Below are 16,912 nucleotides of genomic sequence, written 5' to 3' on the forward strand. Positions count from 1 at the left end.
ACAGACATAGATATAGATAGATATATAAATATATAATTTAAAGATATTCTGTGTTTCTCATGCTGAACTGTCACACAGGCTGGACCAGGCCAGGCACCCCAGGAGTCTCCTTACTCAAGACTAGAGTCAGGCACCCCAGGAGTCCTTACTCAAGACTAGAGTCAGCTCACTTCATGTACTTACATGGCTGATCAGCCAGGATGTTGGCTGAGGATCTCTTCAACATGTTCTTTCTCAATGCTGTCTTTCCCATTGATCTTAGCAAGCATGTTGTCTGGGGTCAGCAGCTCCACCAAATACCTCAAAGTGGACTTGGTACCAATATCCCCTAGGTGATTCCACGCCTCCTCACTAATGTTGATTCCTTCTGTCTGGGCTCGGATTTTAATGATCTGCTTCATCTCCTATGGAGTGTACAGCATGGTTCAAATGATCATAACACGGTCCAGAAGATCAAGAGGGCTGCTGTGAGGAGAGATGACATCCTCAATACCTCTGATGATGCAGTTGCCTCGGTTGGATGCAAATACGACAATGGGAGCAATGGAAGATTCCAAGACCCAGTGCAGGTAGGTAAAACACTCAATGTCCAGCATGTGGACCTCATCAACAAATAGCATGCCTGGAACCAGCTCAGCAATGCCATGGTCAATGTTCAAAACCTTGTTAATCTCCCCTCAAAGTTTATCTGTGATTTCTGTCTTCTTTGGCTTCATCAACTGACCCATCATGGACAAGGATATCTTGTCCTCCCTGGGGCCTTGCACTGGCCACATCCAAGTCATATGCAAGGTCACATCCTGGATAATTTCTTTCTTCTTATGCATCTCTCCTTTGGCAAAGGAACACACTCTTCAGCTTCAAGGTCAAATTCTGTGGCATAAGTATCACACCAGACCTGCCTCTTCATAGCTCCACTGTTGGCTTCAATGTAAATCACATCTCCAGCCTCAACATGTTCTTTCTACAAGCTTTCAAAAATGCTAGGGTCCAGTTTTAACTGTTTGGTACTTTTGGCCATTTTGAGTCCTGTAATTACATGGCTAATAGTTTTGCCATATCCACCCAAGGAGTTCTCTGTCTCACATGAAGTTAACTCTGTGATTTTGCATTCATAAACTTCCTTGGTCTTCTTGATCTGCAAACTGATGGCCCTGCAGTTCTCCATCAGCACTTCTGTCTTCTTGATCTCTGTTGAGACACTCCCCACCATTGGACAGAAAGGGACCTTGCTACCCAGTCCCTGAGCAATAGCCAGAGCCAGAGCAGTCTTGCCTGTGCTAGGAGGTCCTGCCAACAAGACAGATCTTCCAGCCATTTTCTTGCTTTTTATTGACTCCGCTATCACGCCACATGCCTCTCATGCATTCTCCTGCCCCACAAGCCCAGAGGCTTCCTGCTTGGCCAGGCCACTTTCATCCAACCCTAGCTCTTTCACGTGGCTGTGGCAGGCAATGTGCTGTGTCTTCGTGGTACTCTTAACCTCCTTGATCTTCATTTTGAACACGCAGGGAAGTGGACAAACAGTACCTGTGCTGGTGGATTTAAAGATAGGAGAATGAGGGCTTTTGTCAGATCGTCTCTCTTTCCTCGATCCATGAAGCATCAGGTGAATTCAATAGATAACAGTATGAAACAAGGGGGATGGGGATTGTGGGAGCTTTAAAGATAATTGAACTCACTGCCTAGAAAAAGAGCAAGGGCCACATAAGGAGGGCCATATTTGACATTTACCAACTCCACAATGGGGAACTGTCCCTATCAACAACATCAACTACACAAAACCACTTGCCATGAGGTCAGATATGTTCCCCTAACTCCTCAGCTAACACCAATCTTACTATTCTACTGGGTCCAGAATCCAATATGATACCCTATAGATCACACAGAACCATATTAGGGCAGTCAAAAAGGCTATTATTCAAGTTAGCAACAAGATATGATTACTCAGGACAGCTTCTGAAATATGCTTGCAGGCCCCTCAGCCTTGAGCCTTGTGGCTTTAGGCCAATGTTGCAAAGCTCTCAGTCCTGCAAGTTATGGCTCCTGACTCTTAGCTGTCCATCAGACTTGGGCAAAGTCTCCTAGTTCTGGTTCCATGGGTAGCTGTCCCTAGGTCCACTCTGTCTCATGTCAGCTCACTGGTTCTATGCTGCAGCCCTATGGCTGCTGATCTCATAGACCCTGGTCTGACTGGCACTAGAGTCTCTGGCTTCAAAGGACATGTTGCATTCACTTGCTTCTGTGCTGGTCATCAGTTTCTCAAAACTATGTACTTCTGGAAAATCACAACCATTGCAAATCCTACAGAGCACAGACTGATACTGCCTGAAACACGTAGGATTGATTTGACTCTGGTGCTGGATCTACTCAATTTAATGGTGAGACTGGACAATCCCCTTGTGGATAAGCTAACACATCCTGTTCACATATTCCCACTGATGCATGTGACACAGTCAGTCAGTCAATGGCTAGGGAAGCCATTTTGAGCAATGAATGGGAATAATTGTATGAAACACAATGTGAATGAATGGTAGAGTGAAACACAATGCATACAAATTTTGTATGCACACCAGTATAAAAGAAAAATTAAATAAAAACAACAACAACAAAATAAAAACAAACGGAAAGCTCTTAACACCACACTGTCATTAAGTCATTTCCTACTCAGTCACCCTGGAGGACAGAGCATGGTTTCCAAGACTGGAAATCACTACAAAAGCTAACTACTCCCTCTATCTCCTGTGAGTTTGAATAATTGACCGTTTGGCTGGCTAACAACCAAATTGATCAACGCTGCCAGTAATTTTTTTGTGTGTGTGGGAAAATTTTGTATTTAGAATTAGCCAGCTGGACTCAATTTAGATGATCCCAATTTTGTTGGCAACATCCAAAGCATCATAGTCAGGAGCAAGTCAAACATAGGCCTTCTTCTCTCCAACAGGCCTAATTAAGATGTTGACTTTAGCCACATCAGCATCATAGAGCTTCTTTACAGCTTGTTTGATTTGATGATTGCTGACCTTGACATTCACAATGAACACAAGTGTGTTATTTTCTATCTTCTTCATGGCTGACTCAGTGATCAAGGGAAATTTGATGATGGCATAGAGGTCAAGCTTGTTTCTCCTGGGGGCGCTCTTCCGGGGGTATTTGGGCTGCCTTCGGAGTCTCAGCGTCTTAGGCCGCCGGAAGGTGGGTGACGTGTGGATCTTCTTTTTTTTTTGGCTGTGATGCCCTTCAGGACTGCCTTCTTGGCCTTTAATGCATTTGCTTTGGCTTCAGTTTTGGGAGGGGCAAGGGCTTCCTTCTTTGCTTTCAGCGCCATTTGTAGAAAGGTGTTTTTATTTTTTTAAGGAAAAAGAGGATGTGAAAAAGTCACCTTTTTGATAATACGTTCAAAATACAAATTTTTATTTGCCAGAAAACCAGCAACATGTTGAGCAGTTTTCAGTAATTCACTGAGGTCTGTGACCATAGATGTCAAATGAGAAGAGGCTGCTTGAGTGACTTTTCCAGCGTAACATTAAGTTGCTGGATTGCGTGGTTGTTATTAGGTCTGTCAAGTTGAGTAAGACTCAGAGCGACCCTACAAACAACAGATCTGAACCCTGTCCTATCGTGTGCCATCCTCACAACCTCTGACACACTTAAGTCCATTGCTGCAGTCACTGTGTCAGTCCATCTGGTTGAGGATCTTCTCTTTCGCCATCCCTCCACCTTCCCAAGCATGATGTCTCTCTCCAATGAAAAGCCTCTCCTAGCAACATTCCCAAAGGATGTGAGATGAACTTTCATTGTATTTGCCTCCAAGGAACACTCTGGCTACAGGCTCAGGGAAATGGATAGTTGGATTCATTTAGTTCTGTAGGGGGCAATGCTGAAAGGTGAGAGGATTCTGGGGCTCAAGATGTTTTAAGGGAGTGTTTATATTGATGGACCCTGAACTCTAAGCTGCTCAAGAGGAATAAGCAAAAGAGATGGTCAGTAGAAACTAAAAAGTCATGGGATTAAGGGAGAAGAGATCTGAATAGAGTTCTAGAATTGTTGTACCAGATTCTTGAACAAATGTGTTTAAGCGAGGGAGCTGTGACAAAGAGTGTACAGACATCAGACTTTTATTACTATTGTGAGCCATCAAGTCAGAAGTGGCTCATAGCTGATCCTCCGGGGGATTTTTGGAGGCAGTAAATCATATGAGAGGAGATTGCCCATCCTTCTGCCTTGGAGCAGCTGGTAGATTCAAATCTCAAGCCTTTGGGATTGTAGCATAACTTGTTACAGCATTATGACAATTTCTTTTTTAAAATGACAAAGTTCAAGCAATGGCCTTGAGGTGGGTAGAGGAAGGAAAGATCATTAGAGATGCAGAAATGAAGGAACTGAGAACCCAGGGCACATTAGTCGTTAACTTCAGTACAAATGACAAGAGGAGAAGTGCAGAGCGGGAGCCAGGGAGCCAGGAGATGTGGTCCTTGGTGAACAAGGACAAGCAACCAAGGAGAGGCGGCAAGTGGTAGAGTCCGGCTGCAAAAGCCTCTAAGAGGCCAGGCCTTCTGTCAAAGGGAATAGGAGTTACGGACTAGAAGCAGCAAAAGTGAACAAGCGAGGACTGATTCTAGATCCTGACCCTCAAGTTCAAGAACTCTAAAGTAGGATCTGCCAGAGAGCTGCAGGAATGTAGCTTCTTAGGGAGCAACCAAAAACACGGTTAGCATGTGTCAACAATGATTCACGACAGCCGTGTGTTCAAACTAGAACTGTGCTCTATACGTTTTCAATGGGTGGCTTTTACTAGGAAAGTAGCTCACAAAGCCCCTCCCCCTTTTTTTAAAAGAGCTTCTGAGTGAACATGAACCTCCAACATTCAATGAGCAACTGAGAACATAAACCCTTTGCACCTCCCATGGCCTCTAAAGGATAAACTTGGCTCTAGTTAAGGAAGGGAGGTCAGGTGGCTTAATTATAAGGAGTAATGCTGTCAATCCAAAGGCATGCAGTTCGAATCCACCAGCTGCTTTGCAGGAGGAAGACAATCTTCCATGTGATTTATTAGCTCTTTAAACTTCCTGGAGGGTTAGCTATTCTGTCTCAAAGGTACACAACAATGAGTTAAGGAAAAGATGACCCACTGAGTTGCACAAACCATTACACATTTGGCTAAGAACCAAAAGGTTAGTTTGAATCCACTGAGAGGTGCATTGAAAGAAAGGCCAAGCTAACTACTTATGGAAAATCAAAACCATTGTGATACGGAGCACAGAAACATTCCTGAAACGTGGGATTGAGTTGACTCTGTCACCTGTTGTAAGGTAAAGGGTGGAGGGAGAACACTGATAGAGGCAGGCATTGCAGATCATGTGGTGGGCTACATTGAGAACATCTGGAAGGAAATCGAGGGAAAGGTGAAAAAATGGGTCGAATCAGGTGATGAACAGACCATAAAGGGTCTGAGTGATAATGGACAACTGGAAAGAGCTCTTCTTCTGATGGTAGCAGAGAAAGATGAATTCTGATCTTACCAGTCATCTTCTTGGAATTCTCAAGGACCTTCTACCACACCTAGAGTACAACAGAATGCTGTGCAAAGGTCCATAGGTTCCTTCAGTGGTTCTCAGGGTTTGGTGCCCGAATCAACATCACCTAGAATCTCTTGTTTTTTTGTTTGTTTTGTCAAGTATCAGAGAGTTGGCCTGTACGCATAACGACCTTACGCACAACGCGGCTCGACATTGTCTCATCCTGTGCCATCCACACAATTCCTGTTGGGCTTGAGCCCATTATTCTAGCTACAGTAACAAGCTGTCTCCTTGAGGTCTTCTTCCTTTTTACTGACATTTTACTGTATTCCACATGATGTCCTTCTCTAGGGACTGGACCCCCTGGGAAGACACCCAAAGTATATGAGCCAGTCTCACTCTCCTTGCTTCTAAGGAACACACTGGCTGTACTTCAAAGGCAGATTTGCTTGTTGTTCTTACTACATTACGTGGCAACAAATTGGAACCAACTCCTACCTAACTTTGTAACAAGTTTTCAGAGGCTGTAAATCAAATGTTCTTCTTGTTGCTATGTACTGTCAAGTTGCTTACAACTCATAGCGACCCTATGTTCAACAGCCCTAAATCCTGCTTTATCCCTTGCCAATCATTGTCTCCAACACACCTATCTCCATTACCCCAGTGACAGAATCAATCCATCTCATCAAGGATCTTCCTCTCCTGCGTTGTCCCTCCACCCTCCCAAGCATGATGTCCCTCTCCAAGGACTGATCCCACCTTGCAAGATGTCCAAAGTATGTCAGATGAAGTTTCAGAATCCTTGCCTCCAAGGAGTAGCCTGGCCTCACCCTCTCCAGGACTAACTTATTTGTTCTCCTAGCAGTCCGTGGTATAGTCAATACTCTTCTCCAGTACTAAAGCTCAAAGGCATCAACTCTCCATCTATCATCCCTAGTCCTTGTCTAGCTCTCTGATGCATAGCAAGTAATTGAAAAGACCATGGCCTGTATCCGGCACACCTTAGTCTCAAGACGGACATCATTGCTCCTGAGAACTGAAGAGAGGTCTCTGACAGCAGACTTTCCCAAAGCAATTCGTCTTTTCATTTTCTGGCTGCTGGTACCAAGAGTGTTGATTTTAGAGCCAAGCAAACTGAGGCTGTTAACAATCTCAATCTCTTCACCATCTATCATGATGCCCAGTGGTGAGAATCTTTGTTTTCTTGATGTTGAGCTTCAATCCATATTGAAGGCTGCAGTCTTGACCTTCTGCAGCAAGTGCTTCAGGTCCTTCTCATTTCAGCAAGCAGGGTTGTGTCATCTGCATAACACAGATTGTTCATGAGTCCACCTCCAATCCTGATGCCACACTTCTCCTCATAAAGCCCAGCCTCTTGGACAATCTGTTTCAAACATAAATTGAAAAGATATGGAGATAGGGCACATCCTTGATGCACACTCTTTCTAATTTTGAACCATGCAGTATTTCTTTGCTCTGTTCTGATGACTGCCTCCTGGTTCAGGTATAAGTTTCACATAAGCACAATCAAGTGTTCTGAGATTTCCAATTCTTCTCAGAGTCAGCCACAGTTTGTAGGGATCCACTCAGTCAAATAAATACCTTTGCATAGTCAATGAAACACAGATAATAGACATTCCTCTGGTACTCTTTGCTTTCAGCCAAGATTCATCTGACAGTAGCTATAATATCCCTAGTGCCACAGCCTCTTCTAAGTCCAGCCTATACTTCACGCAGTTTTCTGTTAATATGCTGTTCTAGTCATTTTTGGATAATCTTCAGCAGAACCTTTTTTGCATGTGATATCAGTGATATTGTTAGATAATTTCCACACTGTCGGATCACCTTTCTTTGGAATAGGAACAAATATAGATCTCTACCAGTCAGTAGGCCAGGTGGTTGTCCTGCAGATTTCTAGGCATAACTTGGTGAGCACATCCAGGTCAGCGTCTGTTTTTTGAAATATATCAATCAGTATGCCATCAATTCCTGGGGACTTGTTTTTTGCCAATTCTTTCAGAGCAGCTCCTTCATCATCACAGGCTCTTGTTCATACATTGTTTCATGAAATTCTTCTATGTCTACCAATTCCTTTTGGTACAATGACTCTGTATACTCTTTCCATCTTCTTTTCATGCTTCCTGGATCATTTAATATTCTATCCAAAGATTACGTAAGTATTGCAACTTGAGGTTTGAATTTGTTCTTCAGCTCCTTCAGCTTAAGAAATGCTGAGCAAGTGCAGCCGTTTTGATTTTCTGACTCCAGCTCCTTGCATATTTCATTGTACTACTTTACTTGGTCTTTCCACGCTGCCCTCTGGAATCTTCTGTTCAACTCCTTAATATCTTGTTTTCTTCCTTCTGTTGTGGCTTCTCAGTGTGCCAGTGCAATATTTAGAGGTTCTTTTGACATCCATCTTGGTCTTTTCTTCCTCCTCTGTCTTTGTAATGACCTTTGGCATTCTTCCTGGATGATATTCTTTATATCCTCCCACAGCTCATCCGGTCTTCACTCATTAATGTCCAAAGCCTCAAACTTATTTCTGAGATGGTTTTGAAATTCAGGCAGGATAGACTTAAGGTCAAATTTTGGTTCCTGTGGACTTGATTTCATTTTCCTCAGCTTCAGCTTGAACTTGCATATGAGTAGTTGGTGACCTGTTCCACAATCAGCACCTGTCCTAGTTTTCACAGCTGATATTTAGCTTCTCTAGCAATTCTTTACACACATGTCATTGATCTGATTCCTATGCATACCATCAAGTGAAATCCATATGTATATCCTGTGTTTGTGCTTCTTATAAAATGTATTTTCAATGAATAAGTCGTTGATTGTGCAAAATTCTATCATTCTATCTTTGGCTTAATTTCTGTCACCAAGTCCATGTTTTTCATCTGCTGATCCTTCTTTATTTCCAAATTTACATTACAGTCACCCATTATTATTAATGCATCTTGATTGCATGTTTGATCAATCTTGGACTGTCAAAGTTGGTAGAAATCTTTTATTTCCTCCTCATTGGCTCTGGTTGTTGGTGCATATATTTGAGTGATTATACTATTCACTGGACTTCCTTGTATGAGTATGAATATTATCTTGTCACTCACAACATGGTATTTCAAGACAGATCTAGAAATGATTTTTTAACTATGAAAACAACTCCATTTTCCCTCACCTTTTCATCTCCAGTGTAGTAGATCATATGATCCTCTGACTCAAAATGTTCTATGTCAGGGGAGCTCTGGTGGCCTAGTGGCAAGGAACTACAACTACAATCCCAGAGGTGCACGGTTCAAATCCACCAGATGCTCTGCCAGGGAAGGAGGGACAATCTCCTCCTGTACCAGTCAGATAAGATTTGATGGTACACTCACAGAAAAATAATAAAATAAAAATAAAAAAATAAAAAAAATGTTCTATGTAATTTCACCAACACCTAGTATGTCAATATTTATACGTTCCATTCCCTTCTTAACAATATCCAATTTTCCTACATTATGGTTCTTACATTCCATGTTCTGATCACTAGTGTTTACTTAAAGCTGTTCCTTCCTCTATTTGTTTCTGTACTTGAGGGCTCAGCCTCAGTTGCCATATCTGCTAGTCTAAGTGTGCTCTGTTGTGCACAGGGATTTCAAAGGCCTGCTATTTCAGAAGTGGATGGCCAATTCTTCTTCCTAGTCTGTCTTAATTAGATGGCTCAGATTTAGAACATTATCTGACAGACAAGAATTTTACAGGGAAGAGTAGATTAAAGATATTTCCCAGTAGTAGAAAAAACCAATCGATTCTATGTTGTCCCCACCTTGCCAAGTGTGTTTACAGCCACCCCTTGCCCTGCTTCACCAGCATTTACATCTACTCCCACCTACTCCATTCAACATCAATCTACCCTATCCTGCTCTTGATGTGATGGTCTGTATGTCACTCTTTCTGGGCCCTGTGTTTCCTAATGCCTCAAGCTACTGTCAGTTTCTTCCTCTAAGAGCAGTATTTCTTGACTTCAGGAGTTTTGAACTTCTGCTCCAGGATTGACATCTTGTGCCTTAGGGCATCTTCTCTTCAATTTATGCTACAAGAATTTCCCAGGGGAGGTTGATGAATCCTATAGATTTGGTATATAATGTTGTCTTCCTGTTCTGAGGGCTGAATGCTGTGCCCCGGGCTCCTCCGTTCTGCCCCTGCTCTGTGCTGTGTTCCAAGATTTGAAGGCGGGCTTGACCCGCGGGCATCTGGGAGTCATAGTTATTCATACCTGTATGGTATGGGGTCCTCTGAGAGACTTTCTGCCACACGCACTGTGTCCCCTGCTCCTCCCTTTTCCTCACGTGCTACATTCTGTAGAGATTTTCCAGCTGGAGGATTTGAATCGATTGCTTTTGGGTTGGCAGTGTAACTTCCTTCCCACCAGATCCTAGTCCATGATACAGTCAATATTCTTCACCATAACTATTAGAAGTTTTCTAAAAATAGAAACTATTCACAAAATTAAAAGGACCCAATTCTTCTTCAGCCTTTCTTGTATATTGTTCAACATTTGAACACCTATGAGAACATTGAAAATATCAAGTCTTGAGTCAGGCACACCTTGGTCTTCAAATCGACATCCTTGTTCTTTGGCACTCTAACAACTTCCACCTTTTCTCTGTTTATTATTATTTTCTTTGTCTAGTTTTGAATATTTTTGTTTCCTTTATGTTGAGGTATAATCCGCACTGAGTCTTTAAATGTCATAAATACATGTTTAATAAGTGCATCAAGGGTTGTAACACTTTAAAGAACATGAATGGCAGCAGTGTGAAGAAGAGACGAGAACGACCCCCGGATCGGTCCAAGCCCGCTCGTTGCTGCATCCTCAAGTCCAGCGCCTGCGTCCCGCCGTCTTCGCCACCATGCCCAAGAGAAAGGCTGAAGGAGATGTTAAGGGAGATAAAGCCAAGGTGAAGGACGAGCCACAGAGGAGATCTGCAAGGTTATCTGCTAAACCTGCTCCTCCAAAGCCAGAGCCTAAGCCTAAAAAGGCCCCTGCAAAGAAGGGAGAGAAAGTACCCAAAGGGAAAAAGGGGAAGGCTGATGCTGGCAAGGATGGAAACAACCCTGCAGAAAACAGAGACACCAAAACAGACCAGGCACAGAAAGCTGAAGGTGCTGGAGATGCCAAGTGAAGTGTGTGCATTTTCGATAACTGTGTATTTCTGGTGACTGTACAGTTTGAAATACTATTTTTTATCAAGTTTTATAAAAATGCAGAATTTTGTTTTACTTTTTTTTAAGCTATGTTGTTAGCACACAGAACACTTCATTGTTTTTTGGGGAAGGGGCAAATGTCACTAATAGTATGTCTCTGAAGCTGAATTGATGTGAATGAAAACACCTTCTAGCTTTTGAGAGACTTCCTCTTGGTTGTCAGGAGGAGGCATTCTCTGGTGTTGACACACATTAGCGAACTTGGCACAAATGCCTTGTGGTGTGGAAAAACAAAAATCTGTTTTTATGTCCTCTTCTCCCTCTGCCTTCAGCATAGACTTGACTCCCATAAATCCAGAGACCTTTTGGACCTGATCCCCCCGGAGAAATTGATTACCATTTTTTCAGGCAATCTGGACTTTTTCTATGACATCTGAGTAGCATTCCTCAAAAGAGCACTGTTTTTTAAATTTTTTTCCTTTTAAAGATTGTGTTTCTTAAGATTGGTAATTCTGCCATTTTTCATTTTTCTGAAAGTCAGGGTCGGCTTGTGAAAAGCTGTTAAACAACATGCTAAATGTGAAATGTCAACCCTCACTCTAAACTTTCCCTGTTCAGAGCATCAAATGAAGATTTCATTGGGTTTTATAGTGGTGTTCTGATTTTGGTAGTCCATTGAAGAAGGGAGTTTGAAAGTTGTTGTATACTGTTAACGATTGTCAGCCCATGTCCTGCCTGAAAGACCATGATTGTTTATGAAAAGTATCTTTAATAAAGCTGGATACAGTTTGGCTTGGAAAAAAAAAAAAGAACATGAATGGCTTCACCTTTCGGAATGGTTATTTATTGGAATATCAATGTGGTGGGAGTGGTTTTTTTATTGAACAGTCTGTTGCTTTCTGAGGGATGAGTACTACGTGATTCTGAAATAAAGGCCAAGGTCTTGGCCTTGAAGAAATGATTCTTTATCTGTTTCACTCTATGTACAAAGTTTGATGGGAAGGCCTGTCCAGCACAATAAGCTTTTTTTTTTGCAATGGGTTTATAGTTCTGTCAAAAAACCAATTGGTTGATTAGGTCACAATCTACCCTGTGATTGGTCTATTTTAGGTACCATGTGTGTTGGTCAATTTGTTATTCCAACGAGGGGGTGAAAATCCTCTCATAATATTAATTGGCTTTCAGTCTGGCTCTGGGATTAATTGATATTGCCATCCAGCTAGATCTTTTTATTTCTTTTTATCCAGCTAGATTTATTCAAGGGTCAATCCCACAAAGGTTAGGGGGACTCTCACTACCATTGAGAAGTGCTTATAGCTGAACATGTGTTTGGATCTAGGCTTCCTGCACTGAGATCTTCCTAGTTGCAGAGAACTTTAACAATGGAGATAGCACCAGATGTCAAGAAATAGATGAAACCATAGAAGGAACCGGTAACAGAGAGACAGCAACACCAACACCAGCAGTGGGAACTTTGAGAACTGGATGACTAGACTGTGGTGGGTTTGTTGGACCACAGAGAGTGGCTGTTGTGGTCTGCTTGCTGGTCTGTGGAGAGAGAGCTGCGTACCTCTGTGAGGAAGCTTGTTAGCAAGTGGAGGTACTGGGGCTAAAAGAGCTAAAAGACTTGTCCAAGCAGGGCAGAAGGTCCCAGTGGCAAAGGCCTAGCAAGGCCTGGCAGCAGAGTGATGGTGATGGCAGAAAGTTGCTGTTAGGGGGTAGCAGTTAAGTAGGGTATTATAGTGTGAGTTGAACAAGTTAGCAATGGAGTTAGCCAATGATGAGGAGGCAGAAAAGGGCAGCCTATGTGTGGGCAGGGCCTAGAAAGATCATTGACCAACACAGAGCAAAGAATCGGGGAGCTATATCTGTTGCAAATTGTTCTAAATGATGAAGTCGATCCTATCTCTTGAGTCATATGCTATTCCAAATAGATCCTGGTCCACAGTTGCAGCCTATTATTTCCCTAATAAACCATATACCTGTGAGTGTGGTTTGTGGATTCTGTGCATCTATTAGAATGAATTCTCAACTCCAGAAGAAAAGTAGAGAATGCTGTGGCGTGAGAATGTTAGTGCCAGGGTGGGGAGAAAATCAGAGTGGAAAATGTCAGACCTTCACCTCATAGGAAGCAGCATTATGCAAGGTTTTGAAATGGAACGGAACAGAAAAGAAACCAAAAAAACCCTGAAATTTCATCAGAGTCAAAGTGAAACCCAAATTTTAAAACTATTTTTTCCGAACCCAAGATAAAATTAAAAAATGTTCTTGGTTTTGCCTTGCAATTTCTGGTTCAATGATAATTTTTATGTTGTAAGCAAGACCATGGTCCATTTATGATTCACGCCAGCCACCCATGTATGCCAAATGCGCCCTGGTATGTGATTGGTAAGGGTTTGCAATTTCAGCAACATTATTCAGTCAAAATATAGGTTATGACTGATTCAGGGCTCATTATGAGGCAGGTCAGAGTTTGCTATTTCTGTTCCATGGGTGGCCTCAGTCACAGTGATGCAAGCTGTGCCTATTGAAGATGTGAGAACACTCTTAGACCAAGAACATTCATGGTCAGAAATCAGAAAGAGCTAGTCAAACGACATTGAGTTCTAACCAGTGTCATTTGAACAGAAATTTAGCAAATGAGTGCAAATATTTTAAATGCATACTATTTACATTATGGAATATTGTGAGCATTCAATATGGATTACATATCAACATTAGTATGGATTACATCTCAACATCAAGAAAACAGAAATGCTTACCATTAAACCAATAGATAACATCGTGATAGATGGAGAAAAGATTGAAGATGCCAATTATTTAATTCTATTTGGATCCACAATCAATGCCCATGAAAGGACCAGGTAAGAAATCAAAAGATGTGTTGCTTTGGGGGAATCTGCTATTCAAGACATGTCCACAGTGGCAAAGGGCATGGATATCAGCCTAAAAACTAAGGTACATCTGATCCAAACTGAGATATTTTCAATTGTTTCCTATACATGTGAAGGTTGGGCAATGAATAAGAAAAACAAACAAACAAAAATAATGATACCTTTGAATTGTGGAGTAGAGAAGAGCAAAGTGGTTAAGTGTTGTTGAGTACAACTCATAACAGCCCTATGAACAAAAGATCTGAACCCTGTTCTACAACCATCAGTTCTCTAATGTTCATAGGGTTTCCAAAGGTCTGTTATTTAAGAAGTGGATGCCAATCCAGCTTCCAAGTCTGTCTTAATCTAGGAACTCTACCAAATCCTATCCACTATGGGTAACCAGTTTGGCAACCATTATGGCATTTGACACAACAGTGGCACAGTGTTTAGGATCACAGCAACGGCAAGTTATCTCAGTCCAGCAAACAAGTCCTGTACCACTTAGAACAATGTTCTCCCCCAACACAACATCAGGCTTGAGGGCTCAATTGATTTTAAATACAAAGGCCCATCTACCAGATCCTGATTTCTTAAACAAGAGGCTTCCCAGTCTACAGCTAATTGTTAACTAAAAAAAAAAAAAATTTAAAAGAAAAAATTAGGTAGAAATGGCATGAAAAGTGAAGAAGGAAGACCTTGTCCCTCCCAAAACAGAAGCCAAAGTGTTAAAGACAAAGAAGACAATCCTGAAGGGCATCTGCAGCCACAAAAAAAAAGGAAGAGCTGCACATCATTCACCTTCCAGAGGCCTAAGGCCCTGAGACTGTGAAGGCAGCCCAAATACCCCCTGAAAAGCACCTCCAGGGAGAAACAGGCTTGACCTCTATGCCATCATTTAATTTCCCTGGGACATTGAGTCAGCCATGAAGAAGATAAAAGATAACAATACATTTGTTTTCATTGTGGATGTGAAGGCCAACAAGCACCAAATCAAATAAGCTGTAAAGAAGCTCCGTGACCTGACGTGGCCAAGTTCAATACGTTGATTAAGTCTTAAGGAAAGAAGAAGGCCTATGTTTGACTTGCTCTTGACTATGATACTTGGAATGTTGCCAACATAATTGGGATCATCTAAACTGAGTCCGGGTGGCTAGTTCTAAATATAGTTTTTTCTCATTAAAAAAAAGAAAAATAAAAATAGCGGTACATGAAGACAAACAACTTGCTCAAGGTTCATACTATGAAGAAACAGCAGAATAGAGCTTAAACTTATCGGTGTCAAAGTCGTTTTTTAAAGTTATGTAACAAAATAGTATTACATGCAAGTAAAATCTTGCTGAAAAATGACTGGAACGGAAAGGCTGGGTTTTCATTTATGGATTGATACATATTTTCGTCCCATTTCCCTCTGACAATTCACATTGTAGTTCACTTCTTGTTCTAGATTGTTAATTGTCATGAACACAATGCCTAAGCCGGCCTTCCTTTCAGACAGTTCTTTCCTTCATCTGTTCTAGCCCAGGCTTCGTTGTCTATCCCCTCTTTTCTTATTCTCCCTCTCTAATCCTGTGTCAATCCTATTTTATAAGTGATCTTACACTGTATTCAGCATAATGTCTTCCAGACTTATCCATGTTGAGTAGTGTTTTATAAATTCATTGTTTTAAAGTGCTGAGAAATATTCCATTGTGTGAATGTACTACAGTTTTTCTATCCATTTGTTTGTTGGTGAACAGTTGGGATCCTTCCATCTCTTTGCTTTGTGAATAATGTTGCAATGAACATGGGTGTGCATAAGGCAATTACTTTTTTTTTTTTAAAAAAAAAGAGAATCTACCCTCCAGAATCCAACTGCTTCACACATTAGCCTCCAACCTGAAAGAAAAGAGCAAAGATGGTGAAGTGTTAGATGGCATACTTTGGACATATTATCAAGAGAGACCACTTCTTAGAAAAAGACGTCATGCTGGAAAACGTAGAAGATTTAGCAAAAGATGTAAAGCCCCTCAATGAGAAGGACTGGCACAGTGACTGTAACAAAGGCCTTGACCATGGTGGAGGTCATAAGGTTAGTAAAGGACAGACAAGGTTCAGATCTGTTGCTCATAAAGCAATTTACATCTTTAAGAGTGATATTTAAACTCCGGAAGTAGAAACTAGTGTATGCATTATTTTTATGATTCCATTCTTATATTTAGTCTAAATTTAAATGGACTATTACACATTGTAATTATGTTTAAATTTCATATTTTCTCATAAGCATTGGCAACTAGTAGAAAGACAACAATGTTTTAGTTGTGATATATCACTTTTATTTCATTGTATACATGAAGATCACCTTGTTAAAATGTACATTCTTATTTAGCATATCTGCTCAAAATGCAAATTCTCAGCAGGGAATCAAACTAGAAGGAACTTATTTGAAGCCTTGATGAAAACAAATTGATGACATCCCTAAAAAAGTATCTTTTTCTTCAAAATGTGGTAAATAAGCAAGAATGTTGTACAGTAGGGTTCAAATGGAAGAAACTGGTAAACCCTGAGAATGCCAAATCAATTGTTCCAATTTTTTTTTTTAAATATGCCTTAACTTGGAGAAAGTGCCATCAGGGTGCTCCTTAGAGGCAGATATGGTGACATTTTGTCTCATGTACTTTTGGCATGTCATCAAGAGGAGGCCAGTCGATGGAAAAACTTAGCATGCTGGGAAAGGTGAAGAATCAGAGGAAGAGAAGACGGCCCTCAACAAGATGGACTGAAACAATTTACCAGTGGCTTGAACATGACAGAGATCATGATATAAGGTGGGGCAAAGCTCAGATCTGTTGTTCTTAGAATCCGAGAGTTGTAGTTTTCTCAATGGCACCTAACAATGACAGCAGCAATATTACTTTTTTTTTCTTGTTGTGATCAAGTCACGTCCAACTCCTAGTTCACCCTTTAGCATGTTTCAAAGGGCATAAAGCACATAAGAAGAGAATGCCTTTCTCTTGTGGAGCAGCTGGTTAACTTGAATCACCAGAGAGAGAGAGAATTTTGGCTTTTGGATTAGCAGCACATCTAAACCACCAGAGCTCCTTGATATGTGCTGCTTGCTGTTGTGTACCATAGAGTCAGAACCGACCCATAGCTGACCTTCCTGTAGAATTTCAGAGGCAAAAAGTGCACAGGAGGAGATGCCCATCCTTCTCCTGTGGAACAGTTGGTGACCTTGAACTGCAGGCCTTCAGCATTGCAGCACAGCTTCTTGCCACTAGGCCACCAGAGGTTCCAGATATGTGCTTAGGAGAACATTTCAGCACATACTGAAACTAACTCATTTCTTTT

The 16,912-nt window shown here is 41.5% G+C and overlaps 1 protein-coding gene and 1 pseudogene across 1 annotated transcript; one reads left to right on the plus strand and one right to left on the minus strand.

The window, feature by feature from the left end:
- Positions 1 to 191: 191 nt before the first annotated feature.
- On the minus strand, positions 192 to 1,498 carry LOC102848319 (annotated as a pseudogene).
- Positions 1,499 to 10,414: 8,916 nt separating this feature from the next.
- Positions 10,415 to 10,687, plus strand: LOC102875982 (non-histone chromosomal protein HMG-17-like). Its single transcript, XM_006880761.1, has one exon. It carries the CDS (start codon positions 10,415 to 10,417, stop codon positions 10,685 to 10,687), a length of 273 nt encoding a protein of 90 aa, XP_006880823.1.
- Positions 10,688 to 16,912: the final 6,225 nt, after the last annotated feature.

The sequence above is a fragment of the Elephantulus edwardii genome, unplaced genomic scaffold (assembly GCF_000299155.1).
Source record: "Elephantulus edwardii isolate Elephantulus edwardi_28Jun2011 unplaced genomic scaffold, EleEdw1.0 scaffold00010, whole genome shotgun sequence".
Taxonomy (NCBI): Eukaryota; Metazoa; Chordata; class Mammalia; order Macroscelidea; family Macroscelididae; genus Elephantulus; species Elephantulus edwardii.